The following is a 27,901-nucleotide window of genomic DNA, read 5'->3' on the forward strand; positions in this document are numbered from 1 at the left end:
TGCCTAACACAATGCTGAGCATAAAGTAAGTGCTCAGTTAAAGGGACATTGCTTATACTGATGGTCCTTCATACAGGGACAACATAAGAAGGAAACAAACATGTCTTGAGCACCTACTGTAAACCAGTCACAAATGCTCTCATTTGTTCTCATGACAACCCAGTGAAATGGGTCCCATTATTAATCTCATTTTACAGATTGTGAAACTGAGGCTTAGAATGCTTCAGCAGGTTGCCCAAGATCAAACTGAAATTGAGTAAATGCTAAGCAAAAAGAAAACCTGGATAAAAGGTGTAAGTGCTAATTTTGCAACTTTTAAGTCTAAAATTATCTTTAAATAAATGTGTGTATAATTTAATATTTTATTTCACCTTATGTCAGTTATACATTATAGTTTTCAAGGAATTCTTTAATTTTATCTAATTTGCCAAATTTAGTGGCATAAAATGGTATTATTCACTTATCTTTTTCATGGCTGTAGGATCTGTAGTGGTAGCCCTTCTTTTATTCCTAATATTGATGATTTGTGCTCTTTCCCTTTTTTCTTAATTATTATAGCTAAACATTTATAAATTTTGTTTTTCTTCTCAAAGAGCCAACTTTTTGCTTTGTTAATTTTCTCAAGTGTTTAAAATTTCATTGGTTTCTGCTCATATCTTTATTTGTTTCAATAGCACCTAGGATTTGTTTTAATCAGGTGTGGTAAGATACATAGACATGAAAATAATTTCCATGAAGAAAGAAGTTTTTATTATACTCACAGTCTCCTAAGAACAAGAGGGATGGTATATCATGCAGGATCACACAGGAAAATGCCCAGGTGAGATGAGCAGGCAGAGAGAGAGGAAAAGAGAGAAAGGGAGAGAGAGAGAGAGGAACTGTGGACAAGTGACTTTATTGTGGTTTTTGCAGGAAGGAACAATTGAAACAAGGTAAGCAAGCTAAGCAGGTTTAGGATTGGATAGTTTGAAGAGTTTGGATGGGCTCTAGGCTCTAGGGGTGGTCCGTAGTTGTCCAGTACCCAGCTTTGCGGTGTTTAGGGCAAAAGGATATCGTAGCAGATAAAAGGAAGCAAGCAGGAGTATGAACTTGGGGTTATTTGGTTTGCATATAAAATGCATGCTCTAGAGCAAGTCATTTACTATCTTTCAGAATTTGCAAACTCCAGAGGAGCAGTCCTTTCAGGTCAGCAAGGCCCCAGATGCAAGAATATTGAAAATACAGAAAATAAGAAAATACAGCTTATATTATATTATTATTTTATTGCTTTCTCTTTCTTTGGGTTTACTCACTCAGCTCTTTTTTTCCTAGATTATCAAAATTGAAATATAGGTAATTGACTTTATACCTTTCTTCTTTCCCAATATAAGTGCTTAAAGTTACAGCATTCCCTCTAAGTACTACTTTAGCTGCATACCATAAATTTTGATATATGGTGTTTTTATTTTCATGTAGTTCAGAATGCTTTCTAATTTTTCTCATAATTTTTTCTTTGATCCATGGGTTACTTAGAACTGTGTGGTTTAATTTCCACATATTTGGTTTCTTTCAGATATCTTATTATTTATTTACAATTTAATTCCACTGTGGTCAGAGAAGACATTGTATGTTTTCAGTTCTTTTCTTTTTCTTTCTCTTTCTTTTTCTTTCTTTCTTTCCTTCTCTTCTTTCTCTCTCTCTCTCTCTCCACTGTATGTTTTCAGTCCTTCCTTCCTTCCTTCCTTTTCTTTCTTTCTTTTCTTTCTTTTTGGACAGAGTCTCACTCTGTCACTGAGTGTGCCTTTTTTAGATAGCATATAATTGAGTCTCACCTTTTTATCCAATGTGAAAAATCTTTGCCTTTTAAGCTGAGTGGTTTATTTAAATTTAATGTAATTATTGATATGTCTGAATTTAGGCCTACCATTTTATCATTTGTTTTCTATTTGTTTCCTCTGTTTGTTTGTTTATTTATTGAGACAGAATCTTGCTCTGTCTTCCAGGTTGCAGTGCAATTTTGGCTCACTGCAAAATTTTGCAATTTTGGCAAAATTGCAATTTTTGCAATTTTGGCTCACTGCAACCTCCGCCTCCTGGGTTCAAGTGATTCTCCTGCCTCAGCCTCCTGAGTAGCTGGGATTTCAGGCACCTGCCACCACACCTGGCTAATTTTTGTATCTTTAGTAGAGACGGGGTTTCACCATGTTGGCCAGGCTGGTCTCAAACTCCTGACCTCAGGTGATCCGCCCACCTCGGCCTCCCAAAGTGCTGGGATTACAGGCGTGAGCCACTGTACTCAGCCAGTTCCCTCTGTTTTTTTATTACTCTGTTTTCCTTTTCTGCCTTCTTTTAGATTAATTGATTGAATGTTTAAAATTTCACTTCAATTCTTTTATTGACTTTTAACGTGTATACCTCTGCATTATTGTTATAATTGTTTAATGTCTGCCACTGGATCACAATATACATTCTTAATTTATCACAGTGTTTTTTAGCGTTAACAGTGTATACAGCATATAAAATGTAAGATTGCCAGATGTGGTGACTCATGTCTGTAATCCCAGCACTTTGGGAGGCCAAGGCAGGTGGATCGCTTGAGGCCAGGAGTTCTAGACCAGCCTGGGCAAGATAGTGAGACCCTGTCTCTACGAAAATAAAATGAAAAACATTATCCAGGCATGGTGGTGTGTGCCTGTAGTCCCAGCTACTTAGAAGGCTGAGGCAGGAGGATCACTTGAACCTGAACGGTTGAGAGTGCAGTGAGCCGTGATAGAGCCACTACACTCCAGTCTGGGCAACAGAACAGAACAAGACCCTGTCTCAAAAAAAAAAAAAAAAAAAGTTAATAAGTAAATTAAATAAAATGTAAAAAGCTTGCAATGAAATGGGCCAATTACCAACTCCTGTCATTTATGCTATGGTGGTCATATGCATATTATGTCCATATATGTTAAAAACCCTGTAGTGTAATATTCTAATTTTTGCTTTAAATAGGCATATGTGTTTTTAACAAATTTTTAGCAAGAACACTCTTATATTTATAGATAGATTTACAATTTCTGGCGCTCTTCACTTTGTTTTGAAGACCCAAGTTCCCTTCTGATATCATTTTCCTTCAGCAGGAAAAACACTCATTAGCATACTTTGTATTGTAGGGTCACTAGCAACACATTTTTAAAAATATGATTTATCTGAAAATGTCTTTATTTTGACTTTGTCCTTGAAGACTATTTTTGGTAGATATAGAATTCTGGGTTGACTTTTTTTACATTCGGCACTTTAACAATATCACTGACCTGTTCTCTAGCATCCATTCTGTCTGATGAGAGGTCAGATTCATTTCTGTCATTGTTCCTCTCTATGTGGTGTGCCATTTCTTCCCGTTCATTGTGGTTTCAATATTATATTTGTGTCTTTGGATTTCTGCAGGTAAAACATGCCTACATGTACTTTTCTGCATATTCTGGTTGGAGTGCACTTAGCTTCTTGAATCTATAAATTTGTGTCTTTTACCAAATTTAGGGAGTTTGGGCCATTATTTAACCCAGTAATTTTTCTCCTTTATTCTCTCTTTCCTGTCCCTTTAGAATTAGTTTAGCGTTAGAACTCTTACGATGGTCCCACAAGTCCACAAGGCACTGTTCTTTCTTTTTTCTTTCTTTCTTTTTTTTATTTTGAGATGGAGTCTCGCTCATCTCGGCTCACTGCAAGCTCCGCCTCCCGGGTTCACGCCATTCTCCTGCCTCAGCCTCCGGAGTAGCTGGGACTACAGGCGCCCGTCACCACGCCTGGCTAATTTTTTTTGTATTTTTAGTAGAGACGGGGTTTCACCGTGTTAGCCAGGATGGTCTCGATCTCCTGACCTCGTGATCCGCCCGTCTCGGCCTCCCAAAGTGCTGGGATTACAGGCGTGAGCCACCGCGCCCGGCTCTTTTTTCTTTTTTCTTCGTGTATTTAAGGTTGAATATTTTCTATTGGTCTAACTTCAAGTTCATTGACTCTTCTGTCACCTCAATCCATCACTAAACACATCCAGTGAATTTTTTATTATATAAGTTGGTCTCATATTTCCATTTTTTGTTATTGTTTTTGTTTTTTTTTAAATATTGTTTTCTATTGAGATTTTCTATTTGGTTATTTATTATAAACTTTGTCTTCCCCTTTAGCTCTTTGGGCATAGTTATAACTGCAGTTTTAAAATCCTTTTTTTGGTCATTTACCATCTGGTATGCTCTGAGGCTCAACAGCTATTGCTTGTCTTCTGAGTATAGGTCACTTTTTCTGGTTTACTAGTATGCCTAGTTATTTGGGATTGTATCCAGGGATTGTTAATGATATGTTGTAGATGTTCCTTATTCTGTTGTGTTACCCTGAATATAACTTTTTAAAATTGAGGTATAATTCATTTACCACAAAATTCACCACGTTATAGGGTATGACAGAGTGGCTTTTTAGTATGTTCACAAAGTTGTGCAATCATCACAAATATCTAATTTAAGAACATTTTCATCATTCAAAAAAGGTATCCTATGCCCATTAGCAGTCATTCCTCATTCTTTTATCCCTTTGGCACTAGGAAACCACTAATCTACTTTCTGTCTTTATGAATTTGCCTATTCTGGGCATTTTGTAAAAACAGAATAATAAAATATGGGGCTTTTGTGAGTGCTTTTCTTTCACTTAACATGCTTCAAGAATCATCTATGTTGTCACATTTAACAGTACTTCATTGACTTTTATGGCTGAATAATATTCAGTTGTATGGATATATCATATTTGGGTTATCCATTCATCAACTGATGAAAATTTGGTTTGTTTACAATTTGTGGCTATTATGGCGAATCCTACAATGAGCATTCGTGTACAAATTTTTATGTAGACATGTTTTCATTTCTGTTAGGTATATACCTAGGAGTGGTATTGCTGGGTCATATGGTAACTCTTTAATCATTTGATTAACTGCCAGATTGTTTTCCAAAGGGGCTGTACCATTTTACTTCCCACCAGCAGTTTAGAAGAGTTCCAGTTTCTCCATATTCTCATGAACACTGTTATTTTCCTTTTTTGTTGTTTCTATTATGACAGTGATCTTAGTGGGTGTAAAGTGGTATCTTATTAAGGTTGTGATTTTCATTTTCTTGATTAGTAATGATTAGAGCATCTTTTTATGTGCTTATTGGCCTGTCGTATATCTTCCTAAAATGTGTATTCAGAACCTTTGCCATGTTTTGGTTGGATTATTTGTCCTTTTATTATTGAGTTGAAGGAGTTCTTTATACAGTCTAGATACAAGTCCCTGATCAGATATATGACTTGCAAATAGTTTCTCCCATTCTGTGGGTTGATTTTCATTTTTTGATAGTGTCCTTTGAAGCACAAAAGTTCTTAATTTTGATGAAGTCCAATCTATCTGTTTCTTTCTTTTGTTGCTTACGCTTTTGGCGTGAACTCTAAAAATAGTTTGTCAAATCTAAGGTCATGAAGATTTACCCGTATGTTTTCTTCTTAGAGATTTATGGATCTAGCTCTTAAATTCATGTCTTTGGTCCATTTTGAGTTAATTTTTGTATATATTCTCAGGTAGGAGTCCAACTTCATTCTTTTGCATGTGGCTATGCAGTTGTCCCAGCACTATTTGTTAAAGAGACTGTTCTTTCTCCATTGAATGGTCTTGGCACTCTTGCTGAAAGTCATCTGACCATAGATGTATGGGTTTATTTCTAGACTCTGAATTCTATTCCATTGATCTATATACTATCCTTTTGCAGTTACTTAACTGTCTTGATTATAGTTGCTTTAAAGTAAGTTTTGAGATGTGTGAGTCCTCCTCTTAGTTCTTATTCAACATTATTTTGGCTATTCTGGATCCCTTGAAATTGCATATGAATTTTAAAATCAGCTTCTCAATTTCTACAAAGAAGTTGGCAGGGATTCTGGTAAGGATTGCATTATCAGAATCTAGGTCAATTTGGGGAAGACTGCTATCTTAACAATGTTAAGTCTTCTGTGAACATGGAATTTGTTCAATTCATTTATAGCTTATTTAATTTTTTCAACAATATTTTACGGTTTTTAGTGTATAAGTTTTGCACTTCCTTTGTCAGATTCATTCCTAAGTATTTTATTTTATTTTATGTATTTTAGAGAGAGAGTCTCACTCTGTTGCCCAGGCTGGAGTGCATTGGTGTGATCATAGCTCACTGCAACCTCCAACTCCTGGGCTGAAGTGGTCCTCCTGCCCTAGCCTCCTGAATAGGTAGGACCAAAAATGTCCATCATCATGCCTGGTTAATCTTTTTTTTTTTTTTTTTTGAGACACAGTCTTTGTCACCCAAGCTGGAGTGCAGTGACGTGATCTTGGCTCACTGCAGCCTCTGCTTCCAGCATTCAAGTGATTCTCCTGCCTCAGCCTCCTGAGTAGCTGGGATTACAGGCGCCCACCACCATGCCCAGCTATTTTTTATATTTTTAGTAGAGACAGGTTTTCGCCATGTTGGCCAGGCTGGTCTCAAACTCCTTACCTCAAGTGATCTGCCCGCCTTGGCTTCCCAAAATGCCGAGTAATTCTTTTAATCTTTAGTAGGGTCTCCCTATATTGTCCAGGCTGATTCTGAACTCCTGGCCTCAAGCGATCCTTCTGCCTCAGCCTCCCAAAGTGTTAGGATTACAGGCAGGAGCCACTGTATTTTGTTCTTTTTGATGCTATTGTAAATGGGTTTCTTACTTTCATTTTTGGATTATTCATTGCAAGCTTAAGAAATATGATTGATTTTCATATGTCAATCTTGTATCCTGAAACCTTACAGAACTCATTGTTGTTCTAATAGTTTTTTAGTGGATTCCTTAGAGATTTTTATATACAAGATCATTAAATCTGCAAATAGAGATATTTTTATTTTTCCATTTCAATAACTTTTATTTCCCTTTCTCTCTCTCTTTCTTTCTTTTCTGATTTCCCTGGCTAGAAGCTCCAGTACAATGTTGAACAGAAGTGGTGAGAGAGGACATTCCTGTCTTTTCCAGATCTTAGGGGGTGTCTTAGTCTGTTCGGACTGTTATAACAAAATATCTTGGACTGGGTAACTTATTAACAACACAAATTTATTGCTCACAGCTCTGGGGGCTAGGAAGTCCAAGATCAAGGTGCCAGTAGATTCAATGTCTGGTAAGAGCTTGGTCTGTGCCTCATAGATGGCAACTTCTTATTGAATCCTCACATGGCAGAAGGGGCAAACAAGCTCTCTTGGGCCTCTTTGATAAGGGCAGTAATCAAATTCATGAGGATGATGCCATCATGACATAATCACTTTCTATAGGTTGCACCTCTTTTTATTTTTAATTAGACTTTAAGTTCTTGGATACATGTGCAGAACGTGCAGGTTTGTTACATAGGTAGGTCGCACCTCTTAATACTATTCCACTGGGGATTAGGTTTCAACATACGAACTTGTGGGGGACACAAACATTCAGACCATAACTGGGGGAAAGCTTCTAGTCTTTTGCCATTTAGTATGACGTTAACTATGGGTTTTTTTCTGTAGGTACCCTTTGTCATGTTGAGATTTCACTCTACCTCTAGTTTGTTGGTATTTTTTTTTTTATTATGAAAGGGTATTTCATTTTGGCAAATGCTTTTTCTACAACTATTGAGATACTCATAGCATTTTTGAGTTTCTGTCCTATTCATATGATGTATTACATTAATTTTCAGGTGTTAAACCATCTTTGCATTCCCAGGATAAATCCTGCTTGGTCCTGGTGTATAATTCTTTTCATATGTTGCTGGATTTGGTTTGCTACTATTTTGTTGAGAACATTTGCTTCCATATTCATGAAAGATATTGGTCTGTAGTTTTCTCATGTTGTCTTTGGTCAGTTTGAGCATCAGGGTAATTCTGACCTCATAAAATGTGATGGGAAGTGCCTTCTTCTATTTTTGGGAAGAATTCATGAAGAATTGGCACTAATCATTCTTATTCTTTTTCTTCTCTTTCTCTTCCTTCCTTCCTTCCTTTCCTTCTCCTCCTTCTCTTCCGTCTTTTCCGTCTCCCTCCTCCACCCTCCCTCCTCCTCCCTCCTTCCTCTTCCTCCTCCTTCTCCTCTTCTTCTTCTCCCTCTTTCTCCCTTCTCCTTCTCCTCCCTTCTCCTTCTTTTTGAGACAGGGTCTCACTCTGTTGCCCAGGCAGGAGTGCAGTAGTGTGATCATGGCTCACTGCAGCCTTGACCTCCTGGGCTCAAGCAATCTTCCTGTCTCAGCCCCCTGAGTAGCTGGGACTACAGGTGTACACCACCATGCCTGGCTAATTTTTTAATTTTTTTTTTTTTGTAGAGAAGGGATTTCGCCATGTTGCCCAGGCTGGTCTCGAACTCCTGAGCTCAAGTGATGCACTTGCCTTGGCCTCCCAAAGTGCTAGGATTGCAGGCATAAGCCACTGCACCCAGGCTAATTCTTCTTTAAATGTTTAGTAGAGTTCAATGGTGAAGTCATCTGGGCCTGGACTTTTCTTTGTAGGTAGTTTTTACAAATTACTAATTGAATCTTATCACTTACTACGAGTCTATTCAGATTGCCTATTTATTCTTGAGTCAGTTTTGGTAGTTTTTATCTTCCAGGAATTTGTCCATTTCATGTAAGTTGTTTTACTGACAAAATGTTATTCATTATATTCACATATTCCCTCTCCTTTTTTGCTCTTTGTTTTCTGTATGTCTTATCTTCTTTGTTCCTCCACTGCTGTCTCCTGTTTTGTTCAAAAAATTTAGTAGTTTACCATTTTAATTCCTTTCCCATTTCTTTTAGTACATTTTTTAAAAGTTATTTTCTTAGTGTTGCCTTGGGGTCTACCAATAATGCCTTATTTTATTTATTTATTTATTTTTTTGAGACAGAGTCTCACTCTGTTGCCCAGGCTGGAGTGCCATGGCACAATGGCGGCTCACTGCCACCTCTGCCTCCTGGATTCAAGCAATTCTCCTGCCTCTGCTTCCTGAGTAGCTGGGGTTACAGGCGCGTGCCACCACGCCCGGCTAATTTTTGTATTTTTAGTAGAGACGGGGTTTCACCATGTTGGTCAGGCTGGCCTCAAACTCCTGACCTCGTGATCCACCCACCTCGGCCTCCCAAAGTGCTGGGATTACAGGCATGAGCCACCGCACCTGGCCAATAATACCTTAATTTATAAGATTTTAGTTCTGAGTAAAACCAGTTTTAATAGTATGCAAAACACCTGCTCCTGTATGGCTTCTCTCCTCCTCTCCTTTATGCTGCTATTGTCACGAGTTGTATTTTTACACATTATATGCCCATCAACTTAGATTTATCAATAATACATGTTTCTTTTAAATATACTAGGAGAAAAAAAGAGTTACAAACAAAAATACATTTATACTGTCTTTTATATTTGGCTAGTTATCTTTACTGGTACTGTTTATTTCTTCAAATGTATTCAAATTACTGTTTAGTGTTCTTTAATTTCAGCCCAAAGTACTTACTTTAGTTTTGTTTTTTTTGTTTGTTTGTTTGGTTTTTTTTTTTTGAGATGGAGTTTTGCTCTTGTTGCCAGCTGGAGTGCAATAGCACTGTCTCAGCTCATTGCAACTTCTGCCTCCTCAGTTCAAGCGATTCTTCTGCCTCAACCTCCTGAGTAGCTGGGATCACAGTTGCCCACCACCACGCCTGGCTACTTTTTATATTTGTAGTGGCGACAGGGTTTCACCATGTTGCCCAGGCTGGTCTCGAACTCCTGACCTCAGGTGATCTACCCGCCTCAGCCTCCCAAAGTACTGGGATTACAGACGTGAGCCACCGCACCTGGCCTACTTTAGTATTTCTTGCATGGCAAAACTACTAACAACAAATTCAGTTTTTATCTCAACTGTCTGTATTTCTATTCATGTTGAATGGATAGTTTGCTTGGATATAGAATTCTTGACTGACGGTTTTTCTTTCAGTACTTTAAATATATCATCCCATTGCCTTCTTACCATCATAGTTTCTGAGGGGGAAAAATTAGTTGTTAATGTTACAGAGGATTTTTACTAGGCAATGAGTCACTTCTCTCTTTCAAAACTCCATCTTTGGTTCTGGTTTTCCATCATTTGATTATGATGTTTCAGTACAGATCTCTTTGAGTTTATCTTATTTGGAGTTTGCTAATCTTTCTGCTTAGGTAGACTGTTTTTTGTCAAGTTTGAAAAGTTTTCAACCACTATTTATTCAAGTATTTTTCTTCCTCTCTCTTCTTCTTCTCGTACTCTCACCATGTGTGTGTCTGTATGCTTGAGGTTGTTCCACAGGTCTCTGAGATTCTGTTAATTTTTCTTCATTCTATCTTCTTTTTGTTCCTCACACTGAATAATCTCAATTGACCTATATTCAGATTCACTGATTTTCTTCTACCTGCTCAGATCTGCTCTTGAGCACCCTCTAATAAATGTTTTGTCTCAGTTATTGTACTTTTCATTATAAGAATTTTCATTTGGTTCATTTTTATCATTGCTATCTCTATTGACATTATTTGGTCAAACACCATTCTCATACTTTTGCATTTATACTTTTTTAGCTCATTGAATACTTACAAAACAGCTTACAGTTTTTGTCTAGTAAGTCAAACATCTGGTCTTTCTCAGGAACATTTTGTTTTGATGCTCTTTTTTTTCTTGTGAGAGATACACTGTCATTTCTTTGCTTATGTCATAATTTTTTGGTAAATACTAGACATTTTAAGTAATATAATGTGGTAACTCTGAAAACCAGTTCCTTCGCCTTCAATGGTTTGCTATTGTTACTACTTGTTATAGTAGTTGTTTAGTGAGTTCTCTAAACTAATTCCGTAAAGTCTGTATATTTTGTGATATGTGGTCACTGAAGTCTCTACTCAGTTATGTAATGGTTAGACAATTATTGGACAGAGACTTTCTTAACCTCTCGGAACCAGTAAATCTCCCAGTCTTTGCCGAGGTGCTTGTGTGTATGGTGGGGCACACCTTCAGCACTCATTCAGGCAGTTTACAACTAACTCTGCCTTAGCCTTCACTTCTTGTTTGTGGTCTTTGCTGAGCATGCAGAGCCCTATGCATGCATGTGACCTTTTAGATTCCTGTAAGTATGTTGAAGGTTTTTCAAAGGCCTTATGGTCATCTCATTCTTCAGACTTTCCTTTTAAGGTTTTTGGTCAGTGTGTTGTTTGCTTTGAATGTTATTTTTTGCTTTAGGCAGCTGTGACATTAAAAAACATGCCTGTGAATACTTTTAATAAGTATCCCCTGGAAAGAGGCATTTAGCACTGGGAAAGCTGTGACTCAGGTCAAATAAAGACAAGCCTTTCTAGCAGACTCCACTGAACCCCAAGGAAATCTCCACTTATCAAATGAAGAAACAGAGAACTGGAATTATGACCATGTAGAGACAAGAATTTGGAAGCTGAAAAGACAATGAAGTCATATGAAATGACGTAGCAAGTGGTCACCAAAGCATATAAAATGTATTTCAAGTTTTGATGCCCAGTCCAACCCTTCTGTGGCATCTCTTTCCCCCTGACAATAAGGACCAGAGGTGAGAAAAACAAACTAGGAGGCAGTCTTCAACCCTGGTCTGAGGGAACTGTAGCCAGTGACGCTTTCCTGGTCCTCCATTTCCTCATTTGTAAAATGATCTTAGAGGCTCTTTCCAGCTTTAAAGTTTTAAAATATACCAAAATAACTGTTTTTCCAGGGCAGTGCTGTGTGAATTATTTTTAAGTTTTTTTTCTTCATCCCCAAATTTGTTTAGTGGCATTTGGTAAGTAAATTTATAAAATCTGTAAAGGGAAGAATTAGAGAAAAGAAAAAAGATTAGAACTCTTCAAGAGACATTACTTTGGCACCACCTGCTGGATAGCTTTCACATTTTTTCCTGTGCATAAACTTCCATTGCAGCTTCTTGTTTTTTCAAAATGATTTTAAGGAAATACTGTCAAAATTATTTACATCTGAAATCAGATATAAATCAGGTCAGCCTCTGACCAGATGTAAATATCAGGTCACCTCTGTTAATGTAGCTGTACATTCCCTATCACTTAAGGGGCATAAAACTTGCTCTGGGTAACTTCATCTCAACACAAGTGAATCAATCCTGGAATGTGTTTGAATTTCATATGCCATTTGTTTCAATTGAGTCTCAGTCACACCTCAATCATTGCTGTACCTTCCACGTTAACCTTAGCTGCCTCCTGAAGGCTATGCACCAGGCACTTTAGATACATTGTCTTACTTAACCTTCTCTAACAAGCAAACAGCACTTTGTTAACCGAAACTCCTCTCTCCTCAGGACTTCGAGGACAACCCTTCTAGGATGATTCCCACCAGTATTATACCAGCCTTGCCACCTGCCAGGATGGTAAACTATCAAATTATTTAACCTCTCTCTCAGTTTTCTAATCTATGAACCAAGGGAACTAATACTTCATTGGCTACTGTGAGAATACAGTGGTTACCAAAGCCTGGCACTCTGCAAGTGCTCCCAAGTCTGCCAAAATTGTCATCAGTCTTATGACAACAGCCCTTCCTTTCCCTCTGGGACTATCCATCTTGTCCCTCTCACTCCTCACATGTCAAAGGTGGGAGAATGTCCATGAAGAAAATTCTCCATGTCCCATCTACTTACAGCAAGATGGATTTTTTAAATTAATAAGATTAAGCTGTGAACCAAGACACACTTTTCTAGATTTTCTGATACATAGTCTAAGGCACTATTATTATTATTATTATTATTATTATTATTATATTATTATTATTGAGAGTCTCACTCTGTCGCCCAGGCTGGAGTGCAGTGGCACAATCTCGGCTCACTGCAAGCTCCGCCTCCCAGATTCACGCCATTCTCCTGCCTTAGCCTCCCGAGTAGCTGGGACTACAGGTGCCTGCCACCATGCCCGGCTAATTTTTTTCTATTTTTAGTAGAGATGCGGTTTCATCGTGTTAGCCAGAATGGTATTGATCTCCTGACCTCGTGACCCACCCGTCTCGGTCTCCCAAAGTGCTGGGATTACAGGCGTGAGCCACTACGCCCGGCCTTTTTTTTTTTAATTATCTTTATTTCAAAATAATAATTAATTATGTAATTATTTATGTAATTAAGAATTATGTAATTACTTAATTCTGTAACTTTACAGAAAAGTTGGAAGATAGAATGCATTTTTTCTGAACCATGAGAGTAAGTTGCTCTACCTTATTTTTACATAGATAAGCATTCACATATGTGCCACTGCATCACAGTTCTTATAAGTATTTTTATTATAAATTCATCATAATTTAATGGCTATACAATATCTCATAAAGTAGCTGGTTAAACCATAATTCACTTAACTATGATATTGTTTGTCTCTAATTTTATTTCTACTTTAATATTATAATAAACACTTTTGTGGAGAAACTTTATTCTGTATTTTGAATCATTTTTTAAAATATCACCAGAATTGACATTATTCAAAGGTTATAAACACATTGTTGAACTTTTCACAAAAAAGGAAATCAACTATATTACCATCATTAATAAGTGTGCTCATTTCATCAGACTTTGAAAGCAAAGGGATTTTACAAATATACCATAGTACAAACTTATGTTAATTTGATTTTTTAAACTATCCCCTATCTTTTGTTTTGCATTTCTTTACTACTACTGAGGTTGAGCACTTTTCCATGTTTGATTAGCTGTGCCTCCTGTTTTAAGAATTTTATGTCCTGCCATCTATTGGAGTCTATATATGTCTATATGTCCTACAGATTTATACAATCTAGCACCAATAAATACTATCAAGAATCAATCATTCAAATTCAGAGCATTTTTATTAAAAGAACAAAATATTAAGGCACAGAATACATCAATCTTTCAAATGAAAACCCTTCAAACGGTTATGTCCTACATTCAACGAAACTTCTTCCAAATTACGGAATAATTTAACTTTTTAAAATAGAAAAATACAAGTTCTTAAATGCCTAAAATTTCTCCCCAAATAAATGTTTTCTTAGTTTTAATGAAGTCTCTTCATGCAGTACTGAGCTCCAATATTATAATGTACACTTCCTTAAAAATCTAGTTTTGCCACTTATATACATTCAATATGTTTAACCAGTATATTAACCAGTATATTAACCAATATGTTAAACTTCTTTTAAGTATAAGGCTTGGTATTTTGTATTGCTTATTGCATGCTTTGATCATACAAAGACACAAGTACCAGAACTAGTGATTATAAATCTAGCATAGCATCTGTCAACTTTAGTCATGTACAGCCTAGTGCAACAGACTCGAACTTTTTTTTAAAAAAAGGATACATAACTCAAAATGTATATGTACTTTTTTATACTTTCAGCTTGACAGTATAGTAATGTAAACATTGTACTGTAATACAAGGGGAAATGGTGGTATTTTCTACAGGATGTGTAAGTTAAAATATTATTTTCTTTACAAGAAAAATATGGGAACATTCTATCATCTCTCAGGCTTAAAAAATTCACATATTCACATATTTTTCCTTATTTTTACAATAAAATTAATTGCTATCTAAAGCAGATATTTAAATACTAATCTAAATCAAATCATGAAAATTCCCTTTTAAGCAAATGTCACACATCATATGAATGAATGGCATAACCAGAACACTTAAGCATTTTGCCTAGAAAAACATCAAACCAGACCCGTATCCTCACTAACAGTGAGACCCATCCTGACGGGGGCATGCTAAAAGTAAACTGATTTGAGTGCCTCAGAGGCCCTGATGGCCAGTTTCAGGAAACTGTGCAGAAGCAGGGATGATGAGCTGCTCAGTAGCCCTAGGTATAACTTCTCCTGGTGTCCTTCCTGTGAACTACAGCTATGGCACTACAGCACCCCTCTTGCGTATGTAAGGGGCCTAAGAAGACCCTTCATAGAAATACTCGATCCAGGTCATCAGTCATCAAGAGATGGCACAAATATTACTGAAGGTGACAGACAGCACATGCCCTTCTAGTAACAGTATTTGTAATGAGGTTACTAGGAGGGAATTCTGCTTTCTCTGGATGGAAGAAAAGTTTGCACTGCAGCCTGTAGCTGAGCTACAGAGGTAGCATCATTTATCCTACCAGCTGTAGAACGACATGTTTTGGTAAACATTACTGAGATTCTGTCAGAGACAGTTTCCCTTTATTAACATACTCACCATTAACTCCACACTCCCACTCTACCAGATTTGCAGCTCCTACTGCCTGCAAGCCCAATATTCCACATTTTAAAATTCAACTAGAGCCACATAATGAGTAGGGGGTCAATCTGTCTCAAAACTTGGGGAATGGGGTATTAGATAAAAATGTTACTGGGCTAAGGGGAGAATACAACAGAACATAAATGCTGGGAATTATAGTGGGTGGGAACCCATTACTGCAGCAGAAACTGAAATAAGAAATGGAATTCACAATTGTTAAACTACTTTTTTTTTCTCCCTAGGAAGGATATCCCAAAGCAAGGGCATCTTGAAAAACATGATTTTCTCGGTAATGTTTGCCAATACCGTTCACTTTCCACATGGTCACGACTGAAAACACATTTACCAATATCTTTCAAGCGATATGACTACCAGAAATAGATCTTCTTTACTACCCTCTCTGAAATGAGTAAACAAGAAATAAATTCAGAAGGTAGGCTTTTGAAAGAAAAAGAAAAAAAATTGCTTGCGGCTTCACAGTGAAAAAAATTGGAGTGTTTGTGCCGGTTAAGATTTTAATGTTTTCTTAATCAAAATTCTCTGAAGTCATTCTCAATTTACAAGGTTAGAACTCCTTCAAAGAAAAGACATACAAGACTCTAGCTTTAATTATTATTCTAAATGTCCACTAGCCCTGTATCTTTGGTCATGAAAGCAGCAAAACATTCACATTTTCATCATACTACATTCAATTGCCTTTCAAGTTTAGAACATTCTACATTTTAAAAAAAGACATTAAAGCAAAAGATTTCATATTACACATTATAAATATATGATGTAACGAAATAAGGTATAAAACATGGTTGAAGCTTAAGAAATTAATTATAAAATCAATAGTGATGTAGCATGCAACTAAATGTATGTTTTTATTATGAAATGTAATATGCCAAGATTATGTAAAAGATACAGTTCTAATTTCCACAAAGTTCACCAGTAATGGGTCTCCCAGCTTGCCAGTTAGGAAGTGCTCTGGGGGAGCCACGTGGCCACCACCCACCCCAGCAGACTCAGCAGCATCGCATGTACACATGGCCTGAGTGAGGGACAATGAGGGTAATTCTTTGGTAGTGACCCTGAAGACATCTCTCTCTGTGCACTTGTGTTCCCCTGAGCTCAGAGAAGACCTAACTCCATGATTTGATGTGCATGATGAGACTCAAACAAGGGCTTTGTATAGATTTTTTAAAAAGGGTGGGTGGGGGGGAGTGGAAAAAACCTATAAATATGCCTATATTCAAACATTAACTGTTTTACTTAATATCAAATCACTTCAGTACAAATGTCAAAGAAAAGTATTATTGCATCTAGTAAACCCAAGACACAGAGACACGGATATACTATACTCCAGAAAATCACAATATCTACCTCAAAGGTGACTAGAAAAAAGACCAAGGGTATTTATTAAAAAACATTTTTCTTTAATCTGGAATTGTCATATGTTCCAGAGAAAAGAGGGAGAACCCAAACCCACAGGCCTGCCACCTATCAGCTAAGAGGCATCTGTGCAGATCTTTATCATAATACTTTCCTCAGGTTATTTCCAAATCCAATTTAACGGATATTCAACTGACACTCAAGAGTCAGCTTTAAAAGGACTGTAGAACCTCCTACCATCTGAATTCTTCATTTTGATACACAGACTTCCAAGATAACACAATAAAAATTTTTAGGCAATATCAAATCAAAGCTCACTTTCAGTCTTGATGAAGGATAGTCCTTCAGGCTTAACTACATTTCACTTATACGGGTTCCAATCACATTATCTTTTCTGAAGAGAACATTTTTTCAGCCATTTCAGATCTGGTCATGATTTCCTGAAGAAAAAAAAAAGAAGATATGTATCAACATGTTGATACTACTTCCAGAACCCTAACAAAAATTTTCTAATCTTTCAACAGCCACATTTAGGGAAACTAAATATATTCCATAATATACATGGAAATATTACATGCAGAAAATAAAAGGCCAAGTACAGTGACTCATGCCTGTAATCTCAGCACTTTGGGAGGCCGAGGCGGGAAGACTGCTTGACGCTAGGAGTTCGAGACCGGCCTGGGCAACATAGAGAGACCTCATCCTTATAAAAAATTTAAAAATTAAAAAATAACCATATAATCCATACTCTCCAATAATGTATAGTCAGTTATCTGCTGAGAAGTTCAGAAAACTTCAACTTCCTGCTAGCTAGAAAACATGTCAAGTTCAGAATCTCCAATGAGAGGCAGGAATAGAACTAAAATGGATTTCTTAGGCCTAGCTCATCTAGAGATTTGCCTCACTTTACTAAATTAATGTATTATTGAAATTACAAATGAATTATTTACTAAAACTTTAAATACAGAAAGATGTAGCATAAAATTCCTTTTAAAGGGGCATTTAAATTACTTTTAATCTACATGCTACATCTTTCTGTAGAGTTATGAATCTTTCTGTAATGCTACATCTTTCTGTAGAGTTATAAATCTTGAAGTTTAACTGTTTTGCAGCAAGGCCTTCTCAAACCTTCCCATCCCAGTACAGTCAAATAACAGACTGATGCCAAAATCATTTCCTTCTCTTTCAACGTATACAGCTCTGGCCCCTCTTATGTGCTACAGCCACCATACAAGTTACAACTTAGCTACCACTAACTTCCCTCCACTCGTCCTTTTTGAAAGTTAATGTTCCGTGCATCCAGTCTTTAATTCTTACACTTCAGATTTCTTCCCGCCTTGTGCCACACAACTTAATGTCCAAGTGATCCACAGCTAATTTTTTTCCCAAAAACTTTCCTAAATCCACATCCTCTATCCAAATTTCCTGCTTAGTAAATGAAAATGAGATTGAAACTTTAATATCTCAGCAAAATGTCTACAAGTATCAGAGATTAATTTAGATAAACTGCCATCTTAAAATCTTTTAAACTCAAGATTTCATAAAATAATCCTTCATTTCTTTCATACCAATAAGTATTTATCTTGTTCTTGTTTGAAATGGGGACTTTATTCATAAATCCTTTCAACTTTACCCACAAATCAATTCATAGCATCTTTCTGTCTGTTCAATTTATAATAATCTTAAAAAGTAGCTTTCAGAACTTCTTTCTGAAATACATCTCTACTTTGTGAAAATATCAGCTCCAAGGAAATATGCAAAAATATATTTTACCTCATCTGAATCCACTAACACTGGAAGAGCTCTGAAATAAAAGGGAAAAAAAGGTGATAATGTTGTTAACAGTAAGGCCAGTGTATCCACGAAAGCCGAATACAGGCACATGCCATGGCCCACTAATTCTCACTCCTGGGTATCCACAGGTGACAGAAGGGAGCATCTAGGCTCGCAGACAGACATGCAGGAGTTTTCGCAGCAGTGCTGTTCTCAATAGCACTCAACTGAAAATAACCCCAATGGGTAAACTGCGGGTTATTCAGACAATGGAATACTATACAGCAAAGCAAATGGATGATGTATTGAGGGATAAAATTTTAAAACCTGACACAAATAATCTACAGTTGTAGACTTCAAGACAGCAGGACCTTTGGGAAAGTGGGCTCCTGACGTGAAAGGGAAATAGGAAATGGGCTTTTTAGAGCACTTAGTGTTATTCTGTTTCTTGATCTGGGTGACGATTACACAAATGTGCTCATCCAAAAATTTTATTGCGGACCTAACCCATTTATGAGTAAACACATTATGAAAGGTGGTATTTACAGAATCCAGCATTTGCTTAACTTCTGTGTCATTATGACCACTGCCTGGATGTCTGCCAGCAAAGGGTACCAGAGAGAAGTGTTATATAACAGAACTTTTGCTCAACAAAGATAATATAGATAAAAAGAAAAGACGAATGTAACAAATGTTAAGTAAGTTTAATCTAGCCTCAATGTGCGACAGAGGTCTGAGGGAGGAGAGCCTGAAGGAAATGTCCAAGTTCCACAGTTTTGCCATGAAAGAGCCACGCACAACGCCAGAGGATGCTACCTACGGTGCGGTCCATGGTGAAGCCAGGAGGGCCAGGAGACTGACTAGGTGTGAGGAAGGAGCCAAGGCAGACTGTTTGGAATAATACGATTAAGGAAAATATGGGGGAGAAGACGGCGTTAGAGGAAAGGTGAACCAGAAGGCAGTCTGCTACATGCTTGGCACCTTGTTTAGAGCTAAACACTAGCAATATCAACAACGGTCCCTGCTATGACGTTAATGACTACTTAAAACTTATTAAGAACGATTCAGTGCATTAAAGAGGGAGATAAGCTATGCTAATGTCACCTTCATGGGTTATCGAAGATGAGGAAATTCACAGTGAATATCATACCAATATCTCATAATACATATCATGTGGTTATTCATGATCTGTTTAAAATGTCCCATGACTTATAAAATTTTTGTTCCATTTCCACAGATGTATAAGGGGAAGGCTTTTCTCTGTGTTTAAAGTCTAAATACTAAACTTGCTATGTAAATTGTACATTAATTTTGGATAGTATTGGGCTACATTTCTTGTGTTAATGTTTTCATAAGTGAAGAAGCAAAGGTTCCCAAGAACCTAAAATTTTGGAAATCATCTTAGATTATAGAGCTCTACTCATTTCACATAAATGGTTCATGAAGACATCAAATAAGAAGTTCAATCTTCTATATTTCAAAGGATTTTTTGTAACCAAGAATATATTTCTATCTACAGAAAAAAATAGTAGAGAATGGTGACTTCCTCACATGCAAAGAGAACTACCTAGGAGCCTTATTGGTTTCCAGCAAGAAGTGATGGCACAGTAGGAGGTAAGCCTGCTTAAATAATTTCCTTCTAAAATGCTTAGTTATGAGTTTCCAAATCTGGAAAATAATGGTGGCCACCTAATTTGAATCTCTCCATATAGTCTTGCTCAAAAAACCATAAAATTACTAAGGATCACAAACAAAACCACAAAAGATACATGCCTTCAGCATTACCAGAAAAACACCACAAACTTGAAATTATATGTAAATAGAGAAATAAATGTCAAATTCCAACAGATTCCCTGCTGTGACTGCAAGCTCATGGGTACACAGAGTAGGGAAACAGAGGGTTGAGAGACTTTGGGAAAAATAGTAGAGGGGTGGGAGGACTCAGACAACCATAGACAAAATTCAACCCCTCCAAAAAAGCCCAACACTTAGTGCCAACAGACTGAATAAAACTAGTGACTTGGAAGAAGTTCACAGCACCTGCTACAAGGAAGGGGCTCAAATCGAGTGCGACAAAAAGTAGCACCCTTGAACGATCATTGTTTTCAGGAAAGGATGATATATAAAAAAGAAGAATATTCCTTGGAGATGTGATCGTGTAGTAAATAAAAAGAAGACAGTAAAAAGTTGGTGGGGGGGCGGTGGGAGAAGGTCTGCAGAAATAAAAGAAAAACAAAACAACACCAACCTCTCCTACTCCATACCATCAACGTCATCCATAAAAGAAACTACAACTCATGCGCACTGATGGAAAAAGGCACTCAAACCAGGAACCTTCATCATAAAATCTCTCAGAATGGGAAAACAAAATCAATTCCATATAACAGTGCAGGAAAGAAAAAAGAAGGAAAATGAAAATCAAAACATTTTACAGTAGAAGAAAACTATAGTTATAACACACAATACTCCAAATTAAATACAATAACTTAAAAAGAACATTTGGCAATATTAAAAACATTCTACAGTAAGAAATCTAAAAACCAAGAGCAGAAGTAGATAAAAACAAAGCATGAAGAAATTCAAAGAATCAATCATAATCAGAAAAAAAATTAAAGAAAAAGACAAAAATGATTCCAGTGCAGTGATGCAGAAAATTACAAGGCACCCAAGGGAGAATAAATTCAACAAAAATCTTAATGTGTGGTAGGACAACAACATAGAAAATGAAACAAAGAAGGAAAAAAGGATCACAGAGAATGTGATTACAATACAAGAGAGCAAGTAAAGCTGGACAGAAAAGGTCAGATGATCCCTTCCACAAAAAACACTGACAAAACCTGGACCAAAATGTCAAAAATAAGTAGCTGGCCGGGTACAGTGGCTCATGCCTGTAATCCTAGCACTTTGGAAGGCCGAGGCAGATTGATCACCTGAGGTCAGGAGTTCGAGGCCAGCCTGGCCAACATGGTGAAACCCCGTCTCTACTAAAAATACAAAATTAGCTGGGTGTGGTGGCGCCTGCCTGTAATCCCAGCTACCCAGGAGGCTGAGGCAGAAGAATCACTGGAACTTGGGAGGCAGAGGCTGCAGTGAGCTGAGATTACGCCACTGCACTGCACTCCACCCTGGGTGAAAGAGCAAGACTCCGTCTCAAAAAAAAAAAAAAAAGTAGCTGAAGGCACTGGAAAATGACCATGGGACATGGATCTGAGAAGCTCAACAAATTCCAAGGAGGATAGACAAAAAAAAAAAAAAAAAAAAGACCATACTTAGGCATATCATAAACACAATGCAGAAAGCCAAATATAAAGGAAAAATCAGAAAAACAGCAAAAGATAAATGTCACATCACACACATGAGAACAATACAATTAATGACTACTTTCTCCTCAAAAACAACAAAAGCCAGAAGATATTGGAAAGACATGTTGGAAGTGCTCAAACAAAAGTCAATCAAGATTTCTATATCCAGCAAAACTATCCTTTAAAAAGGAAGGAAAAGTAAATACATTTTCACAGAAATAAAATTGAGAGAATTTGTTGTCAGCAGACCTATCCTATAAGAAATATTAAAGAAAGACCTATAGGAGGAAGGTCTTAGCTCATATATAGAGGAAAGAAAGAAGAAAAAGTAAATACATGGGAAATATAAAAGAATATATACACCCATATTTTCCTTTTCTGACTGCTAAAATAAAAAAGTATAACAGTGTATTGTTAGTTTCATAATGAATAGGCAGTTCTTACTTTGCACAGACTATTTATACATTAATTTCAGTTACCACAGTTTAGTTAAATAACACTAGTCCCCCAACAAGACAGTTTGAATTCCATAGTTAAATATATTTAACACTAGTCCCCAACAAGGCAGTTTGCATTCCAGTAATTCATAAGTGCAATGACATATCACTTCATAGTCACTAAGAGCTAAAATCAAAAAGGTGGACAATAATAAGTGTTAACAAAAAGTTTGGAGAAGTTGGAACCCTCATATATTGCTGATAGGATTATAAAATAATGCAGCTGCTTTGAAAAACAGCTTGGCACTTCCTCAAAATGTTAAACATAGAGTTACCATATGATCTAGCAATTCCACTTTAGGTATACAGCCAAGAGAAATGAAAATATATGCCCACACAAACCTAGAATTATCATATTCATAATGACGAAAACTAAAGAGAAAGTGAAAATCCTGAAGGCAGACAATTCCCCAGCCCTTGTCACCCAAAAAAACCTCAACCCACACAAACAAAACCCATATAACATGTGGAGGAACACAGATAAGAACTAAAGCAGACATCTTTCTGAAACTATGAAAGCCAGAAGACATTCAAGTGACCAACCTTTTAAGTGTTGAAAGAAAAAAAAGGTCAACAAAGAATTGTATTCCCACAAAAATTTATTCAATAAAGGTGAAACAAAGACTTTTTCAGACAAACAAAAATCTGACAGATTCACTACCAGCATACCTGCACTACAAGAAAGAAATGTAAAGGCAATTCTTCAGGCAAAAGGAATATCATAGTACACAGAAGCTATCTAAACAGAAACCAGATGGGGGCTAGGGAGGGAAAGACCAATATGTAAAAAAATTTTATCATACTTGGCTATTCTATTTTTCACTATGGAAACAGCTATCTGGAATTCTTGTGTCAAACAGAACATAGATAAAGAGGATCCTGAATAGCTCAAAGTTTCCAGAGGCGATTCCTATACTCATGTTTTTCCTCCAAAAGCCTCCTCACAATACATGGTGCTGTGGTTACCTTTAAAAAAAAAAAAGTTTACATACATTTGACGATTTCCATAATAGATAAAAAATGAAATGATCCTGATAATGGCAGATCAGAAAAAGCTAGAGTTGGTTAGAGGCCACTAGTTTTAAAATGGTTGCTGTACTGTGAAAAACAAAACAAGCCAGGGTTTTGTTTTCTTTGTAGTTCTGTAAGGGCCATGGACTGGTGATAGGGGCTTACCCAAGTACATGGAAGTACGAGGTTTGAAAAGCACATGACAAAGGATGAGAACGATCCCTTTTAAACTACAGCCTAAAATTTACAATCAAACTGTAACAGAAGATAACTTACACATCTGTGAATGAAGAGGGAATATTTTCTTCTACCCACTTCAAATCTTCATCCTGTAGAAATATTTATACTTAGCATTTGCTTAATATCACCTGACAGCAGAATTTTTAAAACAGAATATATATATAACTTAAGTGTTTAAATGTAAATATTTGACATTCTTTTAGTTTCTACATATGTCCTAAGTTGGCACTCATGCCATACAGAAATTATGCCACTGTTTTCTTACACACGCAAAAATTAGATTTCAGATTTCTACACTTCTTGGTTTTAGTTGGATGTATGAAATATTATTTTTTTTGTCCTGAGAAATCACAGTAAAAACACAAAGTTCATTTGTAAGATAGAAAATAGCAAGGATATTGAATTTTTGCTTTGCCACACTCATTATGCCTCCTAATTTGTTCAAGTTCTTATATAATGAGTTTATAACTTTAAAAAAAAAAGATGATAATACAAACATTCTTTTTTTTTTTTTTTTTTTTTTTTTTTTTTTGAGACAGAGTCTGACTCTGTCGCCCAGGCTGGAGTGCAGCGGTGTGATCTTGGCTCACTGCAACCTCCGCCTCCCAGGTTCAAGCAATTCTCCTGTTTCAGCCTCCTGAGTAGCTGGGATTACAGGCACCTGACACCACATCCGCCTACTTTTTGTAATTTTAGTAGAGATGGGGTTTCACCATGTTGCCCAGGCTGGTCTCGAACTCCTGAGCTCAAGCGATCTGCCTGCCTCAGCCTCCCAAAGTGCTGGGATTACAGGCATTAGCCACCGGGCCTGATCTCAAATATTCTAACTTTAGAAAAGCCTATTTATTTGTATCACTCATTTATGCTCATCTCCCTACAGGAGGCAAGAAAAGGAAAGCAGGTCAGCTGAGATAGCTATCTGTCTATGTCTATCTTATCTAACTACCTAGCTATCTATTTTATCTATCCATCTATCCTTTCTATCCATCCCTCCAGTCTATGTTATCCATCTTGTTTATTTATCCATCTGTCGAATCTATTAGAGAATCTGCCAAATCTAACAGATAAAAAATGTCTTCACATATTATCTATCCTGTCAGAACTTATATATGCATACATAAATTTTTACATAGTATTAATCACAGCACATATAGTTATAAGAAAGGAAAGTATAAAACTATATGATAGACATTTCCATTTTACATCGTTGTCTTCAAAAACATTTTTATGCATAAATAACATGCAGAAAATATTTTTTAGCTCATCTCTGCCCAATGTTTTACAATTTTATTCAAGCTTCCCACTTCAAAAAAAAAAATCTGTTAATTTTGGTAACCGTGTAGGTAACACATAAAGTTCTTTACCAACAGATAACAAATGTTATTTTAAAATGGCTTCAAAAATCACTTTCATATGCTGAAAAGTTAACACAAGCTTTTATTGGAACAAAGCTTTCCCATCTCGAACGTGCAGATGAACAGCCTATGGAATCTTTTCGAAAAGCAGATTCCAATTCAGGAGGGTCCAGGGTAGGCCTGAGACTCTGCATCTCTAACAAGTTCCCAGATGATGCTCATGCTGCTGGCCTAGGAACAGCAGGTGAGAAGTGAGATCTACAATGAAGGTATTTCAGTTATGGACAACCAGGATTGCTACTTGGCAACACTAATTTTTATAACAACAACAACAAAATCTTAGTAAAAACTGTTCTTCTGAGAGTCAATGAATATGACACTCGTATAGCCCTCTAAAGTAGTGAAGACTAAGGAAGACTAAGATTGTACTAAATATATACCATACTCACAAAGTTCTCAGAAGTGGCAGGCTTAGCTGTTCCATTGGAAACTGATTTTGAGGCTCTTAATTTTATTCCTTCGGCTACGAGAGACATTATAAACATATATATAAAATCACAAAATAATATTTTCCTTTAGAAATTTAATAATCTAATAAGAAAAAATACTATATCTTTTTAGAAATGGAGGGTTAATAATGGACACTTTAGGCAGGATGCTGGATTTACCATTTGGGAATGTAGGAAAGATATATGAAAAAAGGTCACAGATTTTTGAAAACTATTTGTCAGAACCACCAGGTTTTCAAGTTTCTTGTTTGAATCCTAGTTTTAGAGTTTAAACAAGGATACATGCATACATATTTCCTTAATTGCAATTATTTTAAAGTTTATGGATTTAAAAATCTTCAGGATTCATGGTACATTCAAGAACAAAACACATCTTTGGGTATGCTTTACATCCCTGATGTACAAATTTTGAAATGTGCGTATGGCATAAAGAAGATAGGAAAGATCAAGATTTCTTTCATATTTGACCAAGGCTCTTCTGCATGTTTGCAGTTTCAGTGGAGCAAAGGCTAAGTGTCTGCCTCACTGGAATCTTGGGCAAAGCAATTAACTTCCTGTGACTTAGTGTTTCTGACTATAAACTGGGGATAATAATAATTTCTACCTCATAGAGTTCTAGTGGCCATTGAACAAGTTAGCACATATAAAATGCCTGACACACAGTCTATGCCCAGTAAGTAGTCACTTTTGTTATTACCCTAATTTACAAATATTGCTTCTCCATAAACTAGAACAATTATAACATAAGCTGATGTAATAAATAAAAATGAGGTTCCTCAATCCAAAAATGTTTTCCTGGGACATTCGAAACCCCAACATTTCTCTCAGAAGGGGAATACAGTGATTTTTGAACACTGAAGCGTGTGTGTGTGTATATATATATATTACAAATTTTAAGTGTACAGTCTGAAGAAACCTGACAAATATATACACTTGAGTAACTGCCATGCCAATCAATACAGTTAACATTTCCATTATCACAGAAGGTTCTTTAAGTTCCTTTCTGGTCAATCCCCACCTCACCAAAAGCAACCACTGCTCTGATTTAGATAATCATCTAAATCATGCAACACTTTCATGCAAGATAAACATTTTTGAGATTAAGTTATGTTATAGAGTGTTGGTTACTTTTTATTACTGAAAAGTATTCCATTGTATGGATATACAGCAATTTATTTATCTTTTCACCTGTTTGTAGATAATTGTGTTACTTCCAGTTTTGGACTATTAAGAATAAAGCTGCTGTAAACATTCTTGTGTTTCTGTAGACATCTGCTTCATTTTTCTGGGTAAACCTTAGAGTGGAACAGTTGAACTGTATGGTAGGTATATGCTTAACTTTGTAAGAAGCTGTCACATTGCTTTCTAAAGCGGTCATGCTATTTTACATTCCTTCAAGTACTGTATGAGAGAGCCAGCTGTTCCACATCCTCTCCAATAGTTCATGCTATCTATCAGACTTTTTAATTTTAACCATTCTAGCAGATGTGTGGTGGCAGCTCATTATGGTCTTAATTTGCATTTCCCTGATGACTGATTATATTGAGCACCTTTTAACGGGTTTATTGGCCATTCCTATGTCTTCTTTGAAGTGTCTACACTAGTCTTCTGCTCATTTTTTGCAACATAGGTTATCATTTATTGATTTACAGGAATTCTACTTATATTCTGGATATAAGCCCTTTGTCAGATATGTATGTACTGAGAATATTTTATCTCCCACTGTAGCTAGCCTTCTTATTTTCTTAAATTCTTCCTGATGAGCATAGATTTTAAATTTTGATAAAGTCTCATTTTTTAATTTAATGGTTACTGTTTTTCGTGTCCTAAGAAATTACCCCATCCAACGTCATTAAAATATTTTCCTTTTTTCTTCTAGAAGAATAACAGTTGAAGCTTTTCCATTAGGTCTGTGATCCATCTTGAATTGATTGTGAGATGTGCAACAAAAGTCTAATGATTTTTTTTTCTACACATTTATCCAGTTGTTCCAGTACCATTTATTAAAAAGACTATCCTCTCTTCATGTAAGCCTTGGTGCCTTTGTCAAAAATCAACTGACCACACATGCATGGGTTTATTCCTGGACTCTATTTTACTACCTTGATGGATTTCTCTATCCTTATGCCAATACCACACTGTCTGGATTGCTGTAATCTGAAATAATTATGTCTTGAAATCAGCATAAATCCACTAATTTTATTTTATTGAGAGATAATTCGCATACCATATTGAAGTACAGTTAGATTTTGAGATATTCACAGAGATTTGAGATATTCACCACTCTCCAATTTTGGAAAATTTTCATCACCCCACAAAGAAACCCCAAACCCATTAGCAGTCAGTCCCTACTTTCCCCCTCCTCTAACCTGTGACAAGCACTGATCTACTTTCCGCCTCTACAGACTTGTCTATTCTGGACCTTTCATATAAACAAAATTATACAGTATGTGGTCTTTTGTGATTGGCTTCTTTCACTTAAAATAATGTTTTCAAGGTTCATCCATGTTGTAACTACAAGAATGTTAAGGATCTTCTACGTCTTTTGCTTTTCCATATACATTTTAGAATCAACTTAACCACTGTATTTTTTTTAAGTCAGCTAGAATTATAATTGGGATTGCACTGAATCTGTTTATC

The 27,901-nt window shown here is 36.4% G+C and overlaps 1 protein-coding gene across 3 annotated transcripts in view; it reads right to left on the reverse strand.

The window, feature by feature from the left end:
• Positions 1-13,784: 13,784 nt before the first annotated feature.
• The window catches only part of TMEM87B (transmembrane protein 87B), a 61,382-nt gene continuing 47,265 nt past the window's right edge, over positions 13,785-27,901 (reverse strand). For 2 of the 3 annotated variants that reach the window (XM_055107416.2, XM_055107415.2), the window contains exons 16-19: positions 25,202-25,275; positions 23,434-23,486; positions 18,348-18,378; positions 13,785-17,014 (exon numbers count right to left, since the gene is read on the reverse strand). In XM_055107416.2, the coding sequence (XP_054963391.1) occupies positions 16,955-17,014; positions 18,348-18,378; positions 23,434-23,486; positions 25,202-25,275 (218 nt within the window). In that variant the 3' untranslated portion in view covers positions 13,785-16,954. The other variant, XM_055107417.2, reaches the window with a different exon arrangement.

This window comes from Pan paniscus, chromosome 12 (genome assembly GCF_029289425.2).
Source record: "Pan paniscus chromosome 12, NHGRI_mPanPan1-v2.0_pri, whole genome shotgun sequence".
Taxonomy (NCBI): domain Eukaryota; kingdom Metazoa; phylum Chordata; class Mammalia; order Primates; family Hominidae; genus Pan; species Pan paniscus.